Source organism: Cyphellophora attinorum, assembly GCF_001299255.1.
Source record: "Cyphellophora attinorum strain CBS 131958 chromosome Unknown Contig4, whole genome shotgun sequence".
Classification (NCBI taxonomy): domain Eukaryota; kingdom Fungi; phylum Ascomycota; class Eurotiomycetes; order Chaetothyriales; family Cyphellophoraceae; genus Cyphellophora; species Cyphellophora attinorum.
This window is the reverse complement of record NW_017253232.1, coordinates 623,716-644,068: the sequence shown is the minus strand read 5'-3', so window position 1 is coordinate 644,068 and position 20,353 is coordinate 623,716. Positions and strand designations below refer to the sequence as shown.

Here is a 20,353-nt window from a genome sequence, read left to right as displayed (position 1 = left end):
TTCCACGATCACAATGGACCGCGACTTCAGAGATTCCGTCGGATCACCCTGTCGCTGAATTTGAAATAGACCAATCCGTGTGGCAAACTAACAACTCTGCATGGTCTGAGATTGCTGATCTGTGGACACTGAATAACGATTTCAGTGCTGGGCAACTTATAGGACACCCACAGGACGCCCAAGTTTCCCATACATTTCACAACGACAACATTCATTTGTCGATCGCCCCAGCCCAGACAGGGAGTCAGGGCCTTGCTACCCTTCCTGATCTTAGCGACATATGGTTCACAACAATTCAGGGTAGTCACCGTAAGCTTGAGCGACCGGCCTTGGCAGCCACTTCGCAATCAACCTCTTCTCCCGAGGCACCTAGCGTGATTGACGAGGACTACCGTCGGGATCTGACAAGGACTTTACTTCAGCGGTTTCCAGAGGAAGATCTGCTCCCATCTTCGGATCTATTCGTAAGCAGGTGCATCGCACATGAGCTGATCGCTGACAAGGCGAAGAACGTCTGCATTAGAAGATATTTTGAATGCTTCAATCCAGTGTTTCCATTAATTCACGCCGCCACCTTTCGACCCACATCGGAAAATGGTCTGTTGCTCATCTCGATGGCTTCTATAGGATGTCTGCTTCTAGGCTCCAATGCTACTGCACAGCGCGGTCGTCGGATTTTTGAGAGTCTCAACAGAAAGATACTTACCTCAGTGAGTATTCCGTTCTTCTACTTAGCTTCCTTCTGATGCAAATACAGGCAGACTATTTCCATGGACGTGGAAGAGGTGAACTCCTGGCAGTTACACAGGCGTGCATCATTGGTCAAACTTTTGCAATGCTATCAGGAGTAAGCTATGAATGGCCAATAATGACCAAAAAGTGTCCAGAGCTGACCATTCTTCAAGGATCCGAAGCATCTTGCAATATTCGATTCCTATCATGGATCTGTAATTGCGGTAAGGGCTGGCCCGTAGAGGGAACTATGCTTTGCTAAATGGTCAAGGCGGTGCGCCGAAACAAAATTCTCGAAATTTCACCCCCTTCTTTCACACTTGAAAATCTCTCAGGACACGAATTGGAGTATTCATGGCGAGAATGGGCAAAACAGGAAGAATTGACGAGGTCCAGCTACACTGTCACTCCGAGACCACGCCCTTGCTAATCGAGACCTCTAGGATCACCATGGCATTGCAGATTCATGATGCAGAGCTGTCTATGTTGCTTCATCGCCGTCCACTGCTCAGACACTCGACCTCAGAGAAGAGCCAGCAGCAATCTTTACTTTCCTTTGAGGCCAATACAGCGTCGAAATGGGTATCTGCTCACAGGCAGCACGTTGAACACGATACGCTAGCACCCGATAGCAATAATCACTTCTATCAGGACAATACCATCAGAAACAATCTCTTCCGCGCTTACGCCACTCTCGAGGGGTTGGGTGCAATGATGATGGATGATCGACTGCACAACCGTCTGGACCAAGCCGCATTTAGCGCGCATCAGCAGTGTCTCCTCGATTGGTACAAGTTGCATGCTAGTTCCATATTGGATCAGCACTCTGATTATCTCTGTCTCCGAGGGCTATGGCATGGGACGTATCTGTACCTGTTGGCCGATGTGGATCAACTCGAAGTTGCCATTGGGCGGGACGGACCAGAAGCGGCGCGAGATGCGACAGCGGCTGTAACCAAATGGGCAGCAACAACAGCCGCGTTGCGATCTATGCTGCATGTCTTGTCCGCCCAGAGATACTTTCAGTCGGTTCCCTTCAAGAACATACCAGCAATTCACGGGCCCAGGATTCTCTTCACAGCAGCGGTCGCATGGTATTGTTTCACAAAATACAGCCATGTAAGAGACATGTCTGTGGACATGTCTGAAGCCAGTCTACCAGAGCTCAAAGCCTTTGGGTCCAACATCGATCATTTTCGCCACGTGCTAGGAACAAGTATGAGTCCACATGCCACGCCAGCAACACAGACCATGACTCTGTGTGACTTTGGTACTTTACTTCGTCGAATGCCAGAATGGGGCCTGGCAGGAAAATTTGCGGCGATCGTGGCCCGCTTAGTAGATGGAGATGCTTCAGATTGCCGGCCGAGTACGCCCGAGCTTCATGACTGAGGTGGTAGGCTGTCAAGTCAACGCTGCGAGACAGTCGCCACGAGAGTACCCGAGTCGCTCGTACAGCAATCCCAAGGCGGAAAACTGCTTAACCAGGTCCTGTCTCATGGAAACCAAATATTTTTGCACTTCTGTGCCTTTCGATCAACAAAGTCGTCGATGGACACTGGCGAGGCAGATCCGTACTGGCCGTCCTGGGCTTGCTCGAGTGCCTGCTCAGTAGGCCTGACGCGACCGCAGAGTGACGACTATGCAGGCGATGTCGGCATTGTGACGCAAGAGGTATTGCTGATGGGACATAGAGCTTGCGATGCGGGGGAACATATAGCAGCTCGCAGCTGCAGACCCCGACCAAGTTAGAGCATGGTGTTGTACCAGTGTCTTGCGGGCAGTGGCTGGCGGTGGAATCGTATGGAGTTCAAGAGGGGTACTCCTTTCAGATCAGGACTTTCACCCGAAGTGGAACACGGAAGGCTGTCGTCATGCCACCAGTCGATTATGTATGTCCTCCAGCGGACCGTCGGGTCTTACTCGACAGCAACCTTTGGACCCAGTAAGGACAGACCTCCGTGTCTACTGCCAGTCTCTAAAGGTCCGATGATTGGGGGTAAGTGCCTTGCCGTGCCGACAAAGCAGTCCACCAATAGCTGTACCGACGGCAGTCATGATGTGGATAATTTGATGTTTGATCACATCGGAAGCCACACTGAAGCGGCACCCGTCTAAAACGATTAACGTGGCTTGGCGATAAGGCGTGGACCGGATGACGGCAGAAGGCTGTCCCAGAAAAGACATGGCCTTCGTGACGTCGACAATGGTGAGGTTCATTACGACTTACTTCTTTCCTTTCCATCACAGAACGCTCCGATCAGGAATGCTCCGATCGATAGCTGTTGCCATGTTTAAGTTCGCTGTGGTCGGTGGTTCTAGACGTATGTTGTGCTCCCAGTACCATGACATCCGGCTTAAGCTAAACGCGAATTGCAGAAGTTGCGAGGGAGGTCACCAACGCATGACTGAAGATAGACCAACGCGAGATCGTCGTCTTGAAGAGGGATATAATCCATGGAACGCTCATGTCATACTAGTCGTGACGAATCATTATGCTCTAGCAGGCCACGTCCTACTTCTGGTAACAAAACGCATAGGGCAAGGTGCCAAACGCTACGACGTCTCAGACGAGCTTGTCAAAGCTCTGTGCGGCGTTCATACCCTGCTGTCTCTCATCCAGCTCTTCCCTGATTCAGGCAACAAACCACAGAAGAGCCTCATAGGCGCTGCATTGCTGATCGTGTTAAATGCTCAGCACCGAGCGAATGAAGCAGTGCAGTAGTGGCTGATGCGCCGTGGTAGATGGGCAAAGGTGACATCAGAGAGTATCTGAGGAAACCCACACATTCTGTCCGATATGAGCCAATGTAAGCATTCAGAATATGTCACGCAGCGAAAGACACTCGATCTTAACGCAGAGGGACATGGGCACCAATACACGGATAGGCACCACCATAACTTCGGGAACAGTGGTAATGACAGGCATTCCAGCAGGGGTAGGCGTCTTTCGGTACTCAACAAGTTGTTTGCAAGGTGGAGATGTCGTCGAAGTGCACATCGCACACGTGAGAACACTGCAAACCACCTTAGGCTTTTGTTCATAGATCAGCTTTCTGTTCAAGTCGATAGCCCTACAGAAGATCTTGACGCAGCTTAAGTCCCGCAAAGCTGCCACTTCCACGACGGGGGCTAAGTAGGTAGGTAGTGTACCTGCGGACAAGAAAGCGTAAAACCAGCAAACAAGCAGATAGATCGTTTTGGTATCATGTAGTATTGTCTTCATTAGTAGGAGATGACCTGGCAAGCTCTGCAGAATCAGTAGTGCATACCTAGGTAGTGGGCGCAAAGCTCGGATGAAGCGCTGGTGGCGAAAGCACGTCCACATTACCTTCTTCCACGTTGGTCTGCCCGCAGAACATGCGGGCACAGCCTTGCTTTGCACGCTACAAGACTACCTGACATCTCGGATGACCTGAATTCGAGCGGCCCAGAACTGTATTGGAACACGCGAAGAAAGTCCACTAGATAGCAATCTCTTGGTTTGCTGCACTCTCCATCTCCAGTTGCAATCATTCTCTGGAAATACGTTGGCCGCAAAAGCCATGAACAATCGATCCAAGGTGCAGCTATCCCGTCTAGCACATGTATACTTCGAGCACCCAGATCTGGAAGAATTTGAAAAGTTTGCGATCGATTTTGGCTTTGTCGAAGCAAAACGTAGTGAAAACACCACCTACCTGCGTGGATATGGCAGAGACCAGTACGTCTATGTTGCATCCAAAAGCATGGACGGCAAAGCTCATTTCCGAGGTGCTGCTTTCGTCGCAGCATCTGAGGACGATTTCAACAAAGCTCGTGAACTGCCGAACGCGGTAGCTCAGACCCTTGAAGATGCCCCAGGAGGAGGAATCATGGTAACATTAAGCCGTCCAGAAAATATGTTTCTGCATATCATTTATGGCCAGGCTGAGCGAGATGTCCCAGGCGATAGCACGTCGGCGGTCGCTTCAGGCCTTCAGGCCTCTTTCAATACTCCGTTTCAGAAACGCAGAAGAGGTGAGAGGCCATGTCAAAGCCCAAAGAGATTGACGTCCTGACAATAGGCCAGGGGTATTTCAGAGACCCCATGACGGTCCCGCTCTCGTGCACAAGCTTGGACACTTCGGATACAATTGCACAAATTTCGACACTGAGCTTGAATTCTACACATCAAACTTCAACTTGGTTCCGTCGGACATTCTCTACCATCCAGGGGACCCTAGCAAGGACGTGATGGTGTTCCTGCATCTCGATCAAGGCGAGATCTTCTCAGACCACCACTCATTCTTCATGTCGCGGGCTTCACCCGATGTCAGAAAGACATATCTTCATCATACCTCGTATGAGGTGACTGACTTTGACACTCAATTGATGGGTCACCAGTGGTTAGCAAAGAGAAATTGGAAGAGTGTCTGGGGAGTTGGACGACATATCCTTGGAAGTCAGATTTTTGATTACTGGCAGGACCCTAGTGGGTTCAAGATCGAGCACTATGCCGATGGCGATGTCGTTAATGAGGCGACTCCAGTGCGTAGGGATGCTGCAGGGCCATTTTCAATATGGGGTCCGGAGATACCGCATGATTTTGGCCAAGATAGTACAGAGACGATGTTGGACAAATAGATGGTAATTAGGCAGGAACGGGCATGGCAGAGCGTGGAACACGCCAAGGCATTTCTGTGTGGCCCAGTGGTCTCGTGTAGGAAAAATGGCTACAAACTTCTCTCAGTCCAGTATCGGGCGTGCTCGCAGAGTGACGACATATTGCCGCCTCATCTTAACCCCACCGTTCGACCAACACCAAGGCAGACCGTTTGCAATTGCTCTGCTGTATCACATGCCGCATAAACGAAGCGGTCAGGGCGAACGACCACAAACCTCTTGCCACAGAGGTCACTCCCCAGTCGAAACATGTCGTAATGCCGCGGTGCAGGTCTACCCTGGCATAAGGACTTGGTGTGTTCGAATTCGTCAGCTGTTGCAAGTCGAAAGACGTTGCTGCTGATATCGTCTGGGACATGAACCTCCTTTGACGTTTGGATTATGAAAGTTGCCTCGTTCCGGATGATGCAGCCTCCTGATAGAACATCCAGGTCCGCCAGCGTATGCTTAATGAACTTGAGCTCTTCGATAGTCCTAGGCAGAACAACGAGTTGGAATATGCCTCTTTTTCCATGCCGGAAAATGAGGTCGTCTGTCAAGAAAACTGATGCGTCCGCTGCCGACAGGGAAATTTGAGCGCAGTATACTTGTGGCAAGCTCATTCCTCCAAAGCCATCGTCGACAAAGTGTAATCCATCCTGCCAGCGATACCGCACCATACCTTTCAATCGCTCACCTTTCTCCAGCAGACGCTTGCACGGTGGTACGAATTGCATCAGCCAAAAATATAGCTTCAGAATTGCGAAGGTCCATGTGTTGCCCTCCGTGCACAGTTTGCCATTCGCAACCGTTGTCGACAAAGACACATGGAGCTGTTGCTGCCTCTCCCTGTACCAGCCTGAGAGGAGCAAGTGATGATCAGCAACGTCGTGCTTGACTGCGACGACCAGCCGCCACGCCAAACCTGAAGCATCGCGAAATCCGGATGCTATGCCTTGGCCTCCAACTGTGGTACAATGGTCAGTCATGCTATGCATGCCCACAAACGCTCCTGCTGCAGATGACTCACAAGGCGGGAAGACGTGAGCAGCATCACCGGCCAGCATGACTCTGCCGGCAGCCCATCTGTTACAAGTCCGCGCCGAGAAGGCGAAAGGTCTGCAGCGCAGTATATTGATGCAATCGAATGGGAATTTGACTTCGAATTCTGGAACGCTTCTTTCCATCAATATCTCGTAACTGCCCATTGATGCATGGTCGTACTCACCCGAAGCTTGATCCAGGTAGAGTCAGATATGGATGCACAATATCCATGGCATTTTCGATCTCGGCCATAGTTGCGGCATCTTCGCCTCGTCTGACTACAAACTCAAAGCGCCATAGCCGGCGTTGTCCATTTCCAAACCTTCCACAAACTGCAGGTCGCTCGGCGTTGCAGATGAACCTGAAGTCTCTAGGAAAGTAGAGATCATAGACTTGCTCAGAAGAGTAGCCTCGGTCCCAAACGGGAAGATTCGGATGAGATTCAGGCGTAGGAGGAAAGACTTCAAGGTTGATTGCTACCCATGTCTCGTTGTAGCCGAAACTGCAGTAAGATTAATAGCCACCTCAAAGTCAAATCTGTCATCGGGCGTACGAAGATATTGGGTCCATTGTTATTCCCTTGGGCTCCATATAACACTTGCGAACAAAACCAGTCTTCCCGTCGCAACCTACGAGATATTTCGAACGGATCGTCTTCAGCGCACCTGATGCACCCTCATATTGACAGTACACCCACTTATCATCTTCGTGGATCTCAGTCACCGTGGACGAACATCTCAACTGCGACGAAGGGTGCGAAGCTATGATTTGGCGGAGATGTTTCTCGAGGATTGGCTGACAATGCGATATTGCTCCAACATGGCCCGTACCTCCTTCGGTCTGATCAGTCAGCTTGTCCCATAATGTCGACTACGGCCGGCGCATTGTTACCGTATCCATGTCCATTCGCAAAAAGGGTCTCTCATGCAAGTTGTTCCTGCTGGTTATGAAATTGACAACTCCCAACGCTGTAGGGATATCCGTCAGTGGCTATCACGTCGAAAGTCTCGCCGGGAACACACGTACAAGTGCCAATATCGGTATATATCTTATCGTAAAGCCCAAGTCCTTGGAGTATCCTGATACCATCTTCGTCAAGGGTAATGCCACGAGGATCGTCCGTGATTGCTGGTTGTTTTTCGACGATGATGTTCTGTATTCCAAATTGACCCAGGAGCCCTGAAAGCATCGCGCCCGTCGGTCCGCAGCCGACGATGAGTACGTCGGTGCACTCGGGGACCTCAGCAGCGTCCATTTAGTCCTTTGTTGTCTACTTCGTGTAGACTGAGTATGTAAGCATGCGCAGATAATTCCTTGAAATACTAAGTAGAGTCACGGACCATCGATCAGAATGGCAGCATCAAGATGGCGAGACAGTGGACTCAGAAGTTGTAGCAGAGGGAGCCAACTGCACTGCTCCGCTCCTCTGCCAGAGAGATATGCCCCGTCTCTTCGCGTCAAAGTTGTTGACTTGCGGGCAGATCATTGGCATCGGCATATGTGGAACGTTTGTGGGCATTTTAGGATGTGGACAAAAGCCGCTGATTCAACTTCTCGAGAGTATGTCGACAGGGTCACGAGGTTAACAGAAGTAAAGGTCAAGCTTATAGGCTGTAAACTTGGCCGGCGTCACTGGGCTCGTTGCTATTATGGTGATTATTGCTGGAAGCTCGTCAGTTTCCCTAAAATCAAAATCAGGAGATACCCGCCTGTACGAAGGTCCAGGGATATTTTTCGTTAGTGGAGTCAAAGCTCGATTCCGACAGCGCCCATAAGACTTTGCCTAGAGATCGAGTCTCGGGGGATACTCTAGGGTGAACGCACCTAAGCACTATGCGTGTTGCGTCTATCAAGACCCCTGAAGATCAACTAATCAACAGCTGATGGGCAGTCCCCACTGACGGAAAACATCCCTGGGGTTTTCGGCAGTACGAAGAGGGTCTTCGTAGAGTATCAGCAAAGGACTTCTCTAAGGCAGTCGGAGTCAATGGAATAGATGTATCCTACAACATACTCGCTTTCCTCCCTATCCTCGACACTGGCAATCAGAGAAGCAACGTTGAACAAAAGTCGCAAACTCTTGTGACCGCAGCGATCGCCGGCTTTATCTGCGAAGTGCCTGCCTCGTTCTCGTATGGTCTTTCCAAAGCTACGACGGTGCATCTGGTCAAGTTGGTGCCTACCTAGGTACTATATTTGCGCGATGGCATATTCGAGCCAACGCCATTGCACCCTGAACTCTACGAATTGAAGATGATCGAGGTGTGGTTCAGAGCCATCCTGACTACCGTAGAAGAAGGAGCATTCTCCAGAAGTTTCATTCCTCGAATAAGAGTGATAAGAGCTGGAAGAGAGGAGGTCATGACAGACGTCGTATTGTTCTTGTGCGTTCAAGCAGGCAGTTATATCAACCGGATGGTGCTTGTCACTGATGGTGGCATAAAGACCTTCCGTTCTAGTATCTATTGACCCGAGTGTAGAGCCCATTGATCAATTTTGTAGTTGCAATCCGGCCAGCGCTGCTTGCCAACGTGGCCACTTCCCAGAAGGACAGGATCCAGTCGGACAACCTCGTTCATGGAAACTTGAACATCGTTCGAGAGGTCAAAACTAGATGGCTTGAGAACCTCTCTGTATCCTTTTCGAAAGCTCCAAATTGTGCCACCAGTGTCTAAGCCTCTTGCCGTATATATACACTGGAATCGTCGTGAGTGACAGCGCGAGTTGAATGCCACCTATAGTATTAAACATCCTAGCAGGACCCCAGCGGGCATACCAGTCGTTCAGAAAGTCTGGTTCACAGATACTCAGTACACGATGCTCACTTACAGTACGAGTAAAGTAGAACTTACATGTGAAACCAAAGAATAGGAAGTTTTTTATCGTCATCGCGATGATGAAGATATCCACGCTAATGTCGCGAAATGCATCCACGACATAAGCTCCTGCCGACACCGCAGCGAATTGTACCGAGACATAAACCAGGCCAAACATGCAGATGCTGCCACAGGAGTCGCCCCCTGTGCAATCAGATTTCCAAACAAGAAATAGCCAATTGTAGATACGACTGGTGCCACCGCAAACATTGGCAAACGGAACTCCGGCTCATAAATACCGCTGTTTCTTCGAGCAAAGGAGCGCGCAAGCGGATCGCAGATCAGCCCACAAGCGATACAGCCCAACAGCCCGCCCACGATTGGTCCGGCGGACATGTACCCCTGCTGTGCGATAGAAAGCGAGTATGGAGGTCTGTAAAAGGCCTGAGCAGTGCAAAATGATATGACAATGACCCAGACAGTAGTGAACGAGATGATGAGGATGTACCATATGACCAACGGATTGAGCAAAACCAGAAAGGGTCTCAGTGTTTGCGTCCACAGATTCTGATCACTGAATGTGCCATGGAATGGCTTGAGTCGTTGTAGAAACGTTTCACGTGTGTTTTCTGCGTCATTAGCAGGTGTTGGCGCGTTTGTCAAGTCTGTCGTTGTCTCAAGTTCGTGGACAGATGTAGACTGCTGCTCGAGCACCTTATCAATTTGCTAGACCCAAGTGTCAGCGCCGTGTATACGCTGTGACAGGATTATGTCATCTCACGTCTTGTGAACTTGTGTCGAGATTGCAGACAGCAGTTCGACCATACATGGTCTCCCAGCCAAATAAGATGCAGAGCACCCACGCAAGTCCCATGAACAGAGACAGCAGGTAGAAGACCCACCGCCAGCCAAGATCCATGGTAATTTTCCCCGCAATAGTGACCGGAAAAGTCGCAAGGCCTGACTGTGCCAGTATGTAGTAAGTAATTCGAGTTCCTCGCTGATGTACGTGGTACTGCCGGGAGATCAGAAACAGAGCCTCGCAATATGAGGCCAGAGATCTCACCAGGTCACTGATGACGGTGTATGTGACGGACTCGAACATAGCAATGCCGAATCCCTGCAGGACCCGAGCACCAACAAGTGAGCCATAAGACTGCGAAAAGGAGGCCCAGACACTTCCTCCAAAAGCAAAGCTAATTGACCACAGCAGGGTTGGCCGCTTGCCATACTTGCGAGAACAAGACGCAATGACTACTCCCGTGGCGCCTGTCGCACAGAGCAGATATCCTGTCAGGAGGGTGACGTCGGTGAAATTAATGCCCCATTCGGTGATAAAGGCAATGGCCATAGAAGACACGATTGGCCCGACCCTGTTCCGTCATCAGTCGTCCCACAATCTTGCTAAAGGCCAGGATTCATACCTCCAATGCAGCATATAGTACAGTAGCAATAGAGCAGGAGAATCAAATCTCGTTGCCATATCGGCCAGTTCAAGGGGTCGTTCGGGTCACTGGTCGGTTGTGGGACCAAGATAATCCTTGCGCTTTTCCCATTCCCTTTCTTCAAGCCAATCGCGTCCACTGCCACGTTGATATTGTCACTGACAGCTTGAGTATCCAGCAGGACAGTGCCCGGAGTGTGATGACCTGGTGAGTCGCTGCGAGGTTCAAGGATGCCCAAACCCATTTTGAGACTTGTCGATGGGAGGAAGTGAAGAAGCTGGATGAAGTCTTACGGCTGTGGCAACTCTAGGTGAATAGATGCTTGATTTCTGATTTGGCACGAATCGCTGAAAGAGGCTAACAAATGCCTTATATCTGAAATTCTTCGCGCAAACGATCGCGGACAGTTGAGCTGAGCTGGGACCTAGAACGTTTGCGGGCAAGAGCTGAATGTTGCGGGCACCACCGTACAGCAGTTCCGTGTCAGTCCCCGCAGCTAGATAGATCCTCAGGACGACTTGCATCCGAACTCAGCCATCGATGGATTGTGGGGTGCCAGGGTTCGAAATGAGTGGGCAATCGAGTACTTAGTTTGTAATTTGGTACTCGAGTACTCAACGCAGAGTCCACCATACCCATGCACAGGACCTGATTGGTCAGGAAGAAGGGGGAGGGAATTGTAGGTAGAGGAGAGCTATTCTCCCTTAACCTTGTGTGGCCTACCTAGGTAGCTGTTGGCCTTTCCGCCCCCATCTACTCGAGTTGTCCGCTAGGAGGATAGTAAGTACTCACTAATTCAAACGCATGAGTACTCGCCCACTCGATGAGTAAACTGCTCACTCGTTTTGAGCCCTGTGGGTTGCTTGCGGACATCCAAAAGCTTACTGTCTAAGCTACCTATGTTTGCACACAAGGCTTCAATCGGGCCGGCCAGAAGCCGTGCAGCTGAGCGCGGGTCAGGAAGCCAGACGGTCTGCAATAGTCCTAAGCCTACATCCAGCACACGGCTTAGCGCACAGTCATCTTCCGTTGAAGAAGCCGCTCGGCGTTCCCGAAAAGGATGGCATCGATCGCTTCGTCATTGCCTGGGAACATGTCCCTTAAGCCACGTTCCATGAGTCTGGAGAGGATCGAAACGCCCTCCGCGGGCGTAAAGGGATAATCACTCCCGTAAAGCAAGGTGTACGGTTGCACCACATTGAGCAAGCCTGCCAGTTGATCAGGGAATGGCGCTCCGGCTAGATCAAAGTAGAAGCGTTTCTGTAAGGCCAGTTTGAGGGCGTCGATGCTCAGGTCCACTCCACGCAGTTGGGGTGGGCAGACAGCTGCTGAAAAGGCAGAAAAACGTGCCAGAATAGGAGGCAGAACTGCTCCGGCGTGCGGAACGACGAAGACTATGTCCGGATATTCTGTGACAGTGCCGGAGTGTAGGAGATTGATTACCGAACGCGTCGTCTCGAACATGAACTCGAGCATAGGGTTAGGGAACTGCGGAAGAGGATGCAGTGTTGAGCGCACCGAGTCGCTGGATGCTTGGCCATCCTGCTGTAGCTTGGTATGGTTGTGCCGTATACAGGGACTGGTCGGATGGATAAAGACCGTTGCTTGGACTGCATTTAATTTCTCCATCACCTTGTCAAACGCTGAGTCGCCCAAATAGATTCCATGGTGGTTCGTACTGACACAAAACCCAACAGCATCATCGAGCGTGTTCACCACACGATCAATCTCTTCAATTGTACCCATCAAATCAGGTAGTGGAAGGCTCGCCCAGAAACCAAACTTCTCGGGATACAGAGAACACAGCTCGCTGGCATAATCGTTGCAGTCCCGAGCAAGAGAACGATTGAAGGCATCATCAGTGTTCTTGATATGCACTCCAGGACTGCTGATACTGAGGATCGACTTTGTGATGCCGTTTGCTTGCATGAACCCCAAGTGCTCGCTCGCAGACCACTCCTACCACCTATATCAGTAAAAGCAAAGCCCGATGCAGGCTCTGCAGCCGTGGACACGAACCGGAAGAGTAGGCATGCCATCAGGCTTTGCGTGACCAAAATCTCGGCATGCTTCGCTGTAAAACGGTGGCAGGAAGTGAGCATGAACATCGATCTTCGCCATACCGAAAGTGTCACGTCAATGCCCGACAAAAGTAGTTGTAAGCTCCAGCAAAGAGATTCTAGTTTTATCAAAACGAGATGGCTCATGTGACCGGCGCTGTCCAGGATCCTTGAGCATCACCTGATCGAAGGTCTACGCCATCGGTAGTGAAGGGTAGCTCTCAACTAATCGACATTTGTTCAAAGTAGCCATTATTTACCGAGTCCTCAGGGTCGTTCTTCAAACAGCGGTTTCATGCAATGGGCTACAGTAGAAGTGAACAAAGCTTGTCCCACATGACCATGTGGGCAGATGTGGACAAAAAGTGGGTCGGTGGTGGCAGAGCTTTATGTCCTTCTTGCAACCAGGGCCCGGGGGTATCGGGGTAGTAAGGTAAAGGAACCCCCGGTGAGAGTGAGCACGAGGTAAGGGCATGATGATATCTGCATTAGTGCTAAAACACCTGGTACATTTACTGAGCTACCTTTTAATAATTATGTGACTGTGAGCCTTTGGACTTGGGGAACACTATACCTCCGGGGCACGTGGCAAAGAGAGGCCGGTAGCATAGTGAAGCACAAAATCATTGCCACAGTGCAGATGGACTCTCAATGCTAATGCAGGAATAATCTCCCATGTCTCGCAGCGAGGCTCATCAGTCAAGCAAGGACAACGTGCTACATGGTTATGGCTATTTGAGCTGCTCGCTGACCAACACCGAAGACCAACATTCTCATAGTGAGCCAACAACCTCAGGCTACTACGGCAGGTGAGACCGAGTCGCCTCAACGATGTGCTTGGACATCTGTTCTGGGTGTGACACGTACGGGAAATGCCCGCCAGGAAGCGTCTTGATCGGAATGTCCGCTTTGGTGGCGGTGACCACGTTGCTGAAGAACATGAACATGGGCGAATCGGCACCAACGGTCCACGAGATAGGTCGCTTTCGTAAATTCTCAGTCTCAATCGGTGGCGACAAAGTCAAATCGGATATATAGCCATGCGCCCAGCGAATGAAGTTCCTGCGAAGTCGCTGATGCACTTCCGGTCCCAAGGAATTCCAGGCTTCGTCATCTCTGCAAGAGGCTTTTGAAATTGCGGCCATGCTTGCGATGAGAGTCTCATCGTCTAGAGATGGGAGGTCTTTGAGCTGATCCATCAGATGTAGCGGTGCCTCGTGGGGCATCGCATTGCGGACACGGCTTGGATAATGAGCACAGAGTCCAAGGACAGCGAGTGCCCCTGCGCTGCAGCCCCAGAAAGAAGCCTTTGCGATCTCTAGGTGCTCCATGAGAGTGTCGAGTTGTGTTGCAAGCTTATGCCCAGTGACTCCCTTGTATGACTCCACTGGGGCATTACTCGACCTGGACATGCCTGGCATGTCGAATGTTGTGACCGTAAAACCTGCCGAGGCAATCAGTGACATCGGTTTGTCCATCATCTGGCATTCGCCCAGACCGTCCGGGATGAGTACCACATGAGGACCTACGCCCTCCTGCTCGTAGTACCATTCAATGCCATCTTTGGTCGTGACAGTCGATTTCAGGCGTTCGAAAACCATGACTCCGACCGATTCCGTGTCCAGGACGGTACTTAGGTAGTGCGACGGGCGCGGCAAACAGGCGAACTGGACGCAGAGTCTTGTTTGACGTCTTTGGCAAACTCGAACCATTTATTATTGTTGACAGATGCGGCCAAAGTAGAGTTCTGCTGCACACCTGCAGCTCTGAAGAAAACTACGCAATGTGGAACATGAATGTGGGCATTGGTACGAACGGGCGGGAGATATCGCTCCATTGCAGCAAGCCATAGTGAACCAAAATCGATCCAATTATAAGATTGAATGGTCAAAGGCACGTACAGGAGCAAAGCTGGCGGTCAAGCGTATACTGATGAGGAATTGATGAGACCCGCTATTCAGCCCTGCAGGTTTATGTAAGTGTTCAGCCTGGAGCCAAGGTAATCTGAGTATTATGTATAACATTGTATAAGATTCTACATACCTAGGTAGTATATACTAGGTATTTTGATGAATCATGCAGTAAGCAAACCAAATCAGGTTAATTCTACCAGCACTCTTCTGAGTACAAAGTAGTGTCTGTCTATGTGAGAGGCTTTGTCCTTGGATTGGCACGAATTGACAAGGCCTAGGCAGAGCGTCACGAACACACTATTCCAAGATTCCAAGGTCACCTGGACCACTGGCAGCCCAGACAAGACTCGGCTCCAACATTGTTGCCACACTGCATATCACACCTTCAACCCCGCATGCGTAGATCACGCTACCTGCACGCTCAGACTCAACGCTCCTGAAGCTCCGAATCATTGTAGACAGGGAATGCATCCTTGCAGCGAGTGTGTGACAGATGGCTATGTGCAACAGGTATATGCATCAGACAGTGGCTTGAGGGGGTTGAGTGGACAACGCAGATTAGTCGAGCTGCTAAGCCCACTTATCAAAGCAGCGAAGCCTACCTAGGTAAGTGGTAAAATTTATCAGGTTGTATAGTATGGTATTGCAACAAGTATAGGTAATCTATCTGCTTTCCAGAACTGAACTGTATGGCATTTTTTCATCTTGTTGAGATTGAGGTAAGATTGTGTGATCTGTCAAGCTAACGGACAACGCGTGTCCAATAGAACTAGCATAAGCTCACACGTCAAAGAAGGGTAATATCCGGCACATTCTAAGTCTCTGCGAGTGACCGGACAGCTGCAGATCAGGTATAATAGCTTCACCTTCTCTGCAGTCCCCGTGCACGAGGATCAGAGCGAACGAGTTACAGTACAACACAACGGCTTGGACAGCGGCACGTCTGGTCAGCTTCCACGAGCTCGTCGCTACGAGTAGCGTGTATATGCCGCTTTGAATCAGCATTCCGCGATCATGCTTCACTTGTACCGGACACATCAGTATGAAGCCGTGTCCAATTCTGTTTGGCGAGCGGCCTTGTTCCTGTGGCTCAGCTATCTGCTGGGGTCCCTAGGCACTGACCATGGCTGCAGGGAAGCTGTGTGAGGCTGCACGAGTCATCTTGGTTAGCGCACCTGGGATTGGGAAGGGAACACAATCAGAACAACTTACTGCAGCTCAGCTTCATTACAACGGGCGACTTGCTTTGGCTTTATGTCAAGGACAAGACAGACTTAGGTATACGGTCTGCCTATAGACTACATGGCTTTAGACTTACACGATACAGGCCGGTAAGCGGACTCATATATTAAGCCGGGAGGCTTGTGCCTAACCCTTCCCCTAGCCATCCATTTCGCTTTCCCTTCTGGGACGATACGCGAAGCACAACGCAGGCCTCACTTTACTTCGCTGCACTCCGGCTGTGCATGTAAAATGATCGATGCGAATGGCATCCGCGGCATTGTGTCCCGCGACCGATGGGTCCAGGCGGCGTTTCCGAGCAGCTAGCTTTCGCGTATCTGAGTTGAGTCTGTCATCGCCTCCGTTATTGGGCCGCATGCTCTGGGCGGACATGAGAGCGCAACCATGATGTTGCTGGTTATGAAAAGATACAGTACTTACACGGTTAAGTTCCCAGCCATACGTCTGCTGCGCCGTCGTTTTATTGGAAGTGTCTCCGCCACTGCTCACTTAGATCACTCAACCAACACTATGCTCGCCCGTGAAATTGAGCCCAGGCGCCTTACACACGATGCCCTCATTGTCGGCGCTGGCTTCGGCGGTCTTTACCAGCTGTACAAGCTACGGCAACTCGGCATGGATGTCAAAGTCATCGATACCGCTTCAGACGTAGGCGGAACTTGGTATTGGAACAGATATCCTGGCGCCATGTCTGATACGGAAAGCTACCTCTATCGATACTCCTGGGACGATGATGATCTGTTCACCTCACCGAATCGCTATGTGATGGGGCCGGAAATTTTCACATACCTACGCGGTGTTGCTGATAGACACGACTTGCGGAGGCACATCGAACTTGAGACCTCCCTCGTGTCCGCCGTCTACGACGAGCATCTTAACAGCTGGACGGTGACAACGTCCCGTGATCAGATCATCACCGTCCGCTACCTGATCACTGCGCTCGGGCTTCTATCCAAGATCAACTATCCGGATATTCCAGGCATACCCGACTTCCAAGGAGAGAAATATCACACGGCGGCCTGGCCAGAGAATCTGGACTTGACGAACAAACGTGTGGGCATCATAGGAAATGGCTCGACTGGCGTACAAGTCATCACTGCGCTTGCAAAGGAAGGCAAGGTACAGCGCCTGATCTCGTTTCAACGGCATCCGCAGTACAGCGTGCCCGCAGGCAATCGTGCCCTCACCGAGCGTGAGCGTGTCGATATCAATGCTAGCTATCAGGACATCTGGCCCAGCGTCAAAGATAGCGCCACTGCCTTTGGCATCACCGAGAGCTTGACCCCGATGGCGGCCATTGCTCCAGAAAAGCGCAAAGCTGTGCTACAAAAGGCCTGGGATGAAGGCAATGCCTTTCGTTACATGTTCTCCACCTTCGCCGACATCACTTACAATGAAGATGCAAACGAGGCTGCCGCTGACTTCATTCGAGAGAAGATCCGTGAGACAGTCAAGGACCCAGAAAAGGCTCGCAAGCTGTGTCCCAGTGAGCCATACGCCCGACGTCCACTTTGTGATAGTGGATACTATGAACAGTTTAACAAGGACTTCGTTGACATTGTCAGCCTGAAAGAAAACCCGATTGCAAAGTTCAACGAGCGAGGATTAGCATTGCAAGACGGATCCGAAATCGAGCTTGACGTGATCATCTTCGCGACAGGTTTTGATGCTGTCGACGGCAGCTACAAGAATGTCACTATCAAGGGAAGATCGGGCATTGACCTCAAAGACCATTGGAGGGAGACTGGTCCAGCATCGTTCATGGGAATAGCAGTGGCACAGTATCCGAACCTGTTCATGATTCTTGGACCCAATGGACCATTCGCCAACAACCCACCCGCCATCGAAACCCAAGCTGAGCTGATAACAGACTGCATTGCTTATGCAGAACATTTTGCCACAACACAGGACAAGCACGCAGTTGCAGCTCCAGCCATTGAGGTGGCGGAAGAGGCTGAGCAGAACTGGACAGATCTGTGTGATCAAGCCAGTGCGAACAGCCTCTTTCGAAAGATCGACAGCAGCTGGATCTTTGGTCAGAACATAAAGGGGAAGCGCTTTTCGAGCCTGTTCTACTTTCCTGGTCTGGGCGAATATAGGCGCCGCATTCAAGAGATGAAAGCAAACGGGTGGGCAGGATTCCTGTTGTCCGTAGGTCATGCCGCATGAATGAGACACGTGTGTCTCTACTGCTAGCTAACTAGGTATGTACATGCGGCAGGTGTTCTCGTACTACTGCACTTTCTTGCCACTGCTGTGAAGTAAGAAGATAGCTTTTAATCAGGATGGGATGCGACACATCTGAGCGGCGTAGTCGTTGGACAGTCCAAGTCAGCTTTTCCCGCGATTCTCATCATACCCGTGGGCAGTCAGTCTATCAGGATTCTAGCGGGCCGCCAAGTGCAGCAGGGACGCAAGCTCCATAAGCTAAGGCAATACACTACTAGTCTATTACTGTGTAGGTTCGTTGGGGAGTTCACGGGGTTTGCGAGCGAGCGGCGCTTGTTTTTCTTTCCCTTCACGGCTTTTACGCGCTGCTCGTGATGCCTGGAATTTTTGTCGCCTGACGCAGCAGCATGATAAGAGACCCTGATCGGTCCGGGCTGTCAACAGTACCTCCAGACAGTAGCAATCTACTGGACCTCGCCTTGAATGTCTCCGAATCGTCACCTGGGTGTAGATCCAGGCCTTCCTGCAGGCAACCCCACTCCATCATTCTGGCAGGAGCCTCGGTCTCGATCATTCCGACCACAGGACAATCTGCCAGCCGCTCGAGACGTCGTGATTATCGGTTCGGGGATTACTGGCTGCAGTGTTGCGTGGCACCTACTGAACAATCACGTTTCTCTCAACGTTACGATCCTGGAGGCTCGCGATGTATGCTCAGGCGCCACTGGTCGCAATGGAGGGCGGATCAATTGCACCGCCGTCCAAGATTTTCACAAGTATTCGGAGATATTCGGACAGAGCAGTGCCAAAGAAATCGTCCGCTTCGAACTCGCTCACTATGAGTCTATACGGAAGACTGTGGAAAGCATTGGACCAGAACTTCTCTCGGAATCGGAGCTGAGATGGATCAATGCCGTCTCTGCGGTCTTCACTGACCAAGAGGTCAATGCTTTTCGTTCAATGCTGAAAGCGTTCGAAGATGCCTTTCCCGACTTACGTGGGCATTGGCAAGTGGTTGGCCGGCGAACGATGGCTTCAGTACGTGTCGAGCTCCTCTACAGTGTATCCGCAGTCCCTGACAGCTTCAGAAATACGGAATGCCTAGAGCCAGCGGCGGCCTCGTAGGCAAGGCTGGAGCCGCGTGGCCTTACAGAATGATACATGGCATCTTCGAGCATCTACAGACGATTTGCAAGGAACGCTTTTCGATTGCATCAAACACTCCTGTCCTATCGATCAGCAGAGCATCCGACAGCAACCGCCCATACCTTCTGCGCACCAAGCGTGGGACCATCATGGCTAAGCACGTGGTCCACTGCACTGAGGGTCATGCAGCACACCTACTACCGCAGCTAAGAGGAATTATCATTCCGCGTCGAGGGCAGATGACCGTGCAAGGTGGCGATCAGCAAATGCTCAGAGGAAGGGTTGAATCTTTCTCTTTGACAATACAAGGTATATTCTCCTATGCGACTACGAACGCTCGAACCGGCGATATCTTCATCGGCGGCGGCGATCGCGAGGACCGGAAATACTCCATGGGGAGAGCCTCGGATGCCGAAGAGGATCTCGCAGCGCTGTCTTACCTCAGTGGCGTCTTGCAGGTGGTGTTCGGATCCCAACGAGGAACTATGGCTCCTCGTGTGAAGAGCTCCTGGTCCGGGACCCTGGGATGCAGCATAGACGACGCGCCTCTGGTTGGTATGCTTCCGCAGGAGCTGCTGGAACGACCCGCAGGATCTGCAATATCAGCAGAATGGATCTCTGCGGGTTACGGAGGCTATGGCATGGTAAATGCCTTTCTTTGCGGAAAATATCTGGTGGAGATGATGCTAGGATTACCAAATGAACTTGGTCTGCCGCGTGCCTACTTGCTGAACTCGGCACGGGCACTGGATTTGATAGAGAGACGTCGCATAGTGGTCGGAGGGATTGGCAAACAGGCTCAGATGTAAACGTACATGGATGCTACGGGCCATGCTAGAATCAAGGCACAAGCCAATGAGTTGTCACACTAGTCCTTTGCCGGTCAATGACACTCAGCCCGAGAGGATGCCTGTACCAACGAGACGATACCTAGATTGCTGTGACACTTTGCAAGCATCCATGGATGTATCCGGCTGGCAGAGCGTTCGACGATACTGAATGACGATGCCTGCTAGAATAAGCGACTCAATGCAGTTGTTGAGCCAAAGCACAGGAGTCCGCACACTGGGACCCATGCCGAACCTGCGTAGGTAGGTGTGAAGAAAGGTGCCTAGGTGAAGGTGCCATTCGTTCAATTCAGTCGTGGAAGGAAGACCAGTGTC

The 20,353-nt window shown here is 51.0% G+C and overlaps 8 protein-coding genes across 8 annotated transcripts; 4 read left to right on the top strand and 4 right to left on the bottom strand.

Moving 5' to 3' along the window:
* Positions 1–1,182: 1,182 nt before the first annotated feature.
* AB675_6344 (uncharacterized protein) lies at positions 1,183–2,124 on the top strand (the record flags this gene model as incomplete). The annotated part of the gene is made up of 1 exon (XM_018146628.1): positions 1,183–2,124. The coding sequence occupies one exon, from the start codon at positions 1,183–1,185 to the stop codon at positions 2,122–2,124; it is 942 nt and encodes a 313-aa protein (XP_018003883.1).
* A 2,153-nt stretch (positions 2,125–4,277) lies between these two features.
* Positions 4,278–5,337, top strand: AB675_6343 (Metapyrocatechase 2; the record flags this gene model as incomplete). The annotated part of the gene is made up of 2 exons (XM_018146627.1): positions 4,278–4,731; positions 4,784–5,337. The coding sequence occupies 2 exons, from the start codon at positions 4,278–4,280 to the stop codon at positions 5,335–5,337; spliced, it is 1,008 nt and encodes a 335-aa protein (XP_018004072.1).
* Positions 5,338–5,486: 149 nt separating this feature from the next.
* Positions 5,487–7,654, bottom strand: AB675_6342 (3-(3-hydroxy-phenyl)propionate/3-hydroxycinnamic acid hydroxylase; the record flags this gene model as incomplete). The annotated part of the gene is made up of 6 exons (XM_018146626.1): positions 5,487–6,322; positions 6,386–6,531; positions 6,584–6,901; positions 6,953–7,239; positions 7,291–7,367; positions 7,426–7,654. 6 exons carry the CDS (start codon positions 7,652–7,654, stop codon positions 5,487–5,489), a joined length of 1,893 nt encoding a protein of 630 aa, XP_018003746.1.
* A 1,355-nt stretch (positions 7,655–9,009) lies between these two features.
* Positions 9,010–10,698, bottom strand: AB675_6341 (putative MFS-type transporter; the record flags this gene model as incomplete). Its single annotated transcript, XM_018146625.1, has 6 exons — positions 9,010–9,191; positions 9,252–9,419; positions 9,494–9,941; positions 9,997–10,230; positions 10,282–10,588; positions 10,640–10,698. 6 exons carry the CDS (start codon positions 10,696–10,698, stop codon positions 9,010–9,012), a joined length of 1,398 nt encoding a protein of 465 aa, XP_018003941.1.
* A 970-nt stretch (positions 10,699–11,668) lies between these two features.
* On the bottom strand, positions 11,669–12,781 carry AB675_6340 (uncharacterized protein; the record flags this gene model as incomplete). The annotated part of the gene is made up of 2 exons (XM_018146624.1): positions 11,669–12,619; positions 12,680–12,781. 2 exons carry the CDS (start codon positions 12,779–12,781, stop codon positions 11,669–11,671), a joined length of 1,053 nt encoding a protein of 350 aa, XP_018004038.1.
* A 739-nt stretch (positions 12,782–13,520) lies between these two features.
* Positions 13,521–14,321, bottom strand: AB675_6339 (uncharacterized protein; the record flags this gene model as incomplete). Its single annotated transcript, XM_018146622.1, has 1 exon — positions 13,521–14,321. The coding sequence occupies one exon, from the start codon at positions 14,319–14,321 to the stop codon at positions 13,521–13,523; it is 801 nt and encodes a 266-aa protein (XP_018004094.1).
* A 2,064-nt stretch (positions 14,322–16,385) lies between these two features.
* On the top strand, positions 16,386–18,044 carry AB675_6338 (Cyclohexanone 1,2-monooxygenase; the record flags this gene model as incomplete). The annotated part of the gene is made up of 1 exon (XM_018146621.1): positions 16,386–18,044. One exon carries the CDS (start codon positions 16,386–16,388, stop codon positions 18,042–18,044), a length of 1,659 nt encoding a protein of 552 aa, XP_018003885.1.
* Positions 18,045–18,527: 483 nt separating this feature from the next.
* Positions 18,528–19,999, top strand: AB675_6337 (uncharacterized protein; the record flags this gene model as incomplete). The annotated part of the gene is made up of 2 exons (XM_018146620.1): positions 18,528–19,082; positions 19,133–19,999. The coding sequence occupies 2 exons, from the start codon at positions 18,528–18,530 to the stop codon at positions 19,997–19,999; spliced, it is 1,422 nt and encodes a 473-aa protein (XP_018003962.1).
* Positions 20,000–20,353: the final 354 nt, after the last annotated feature.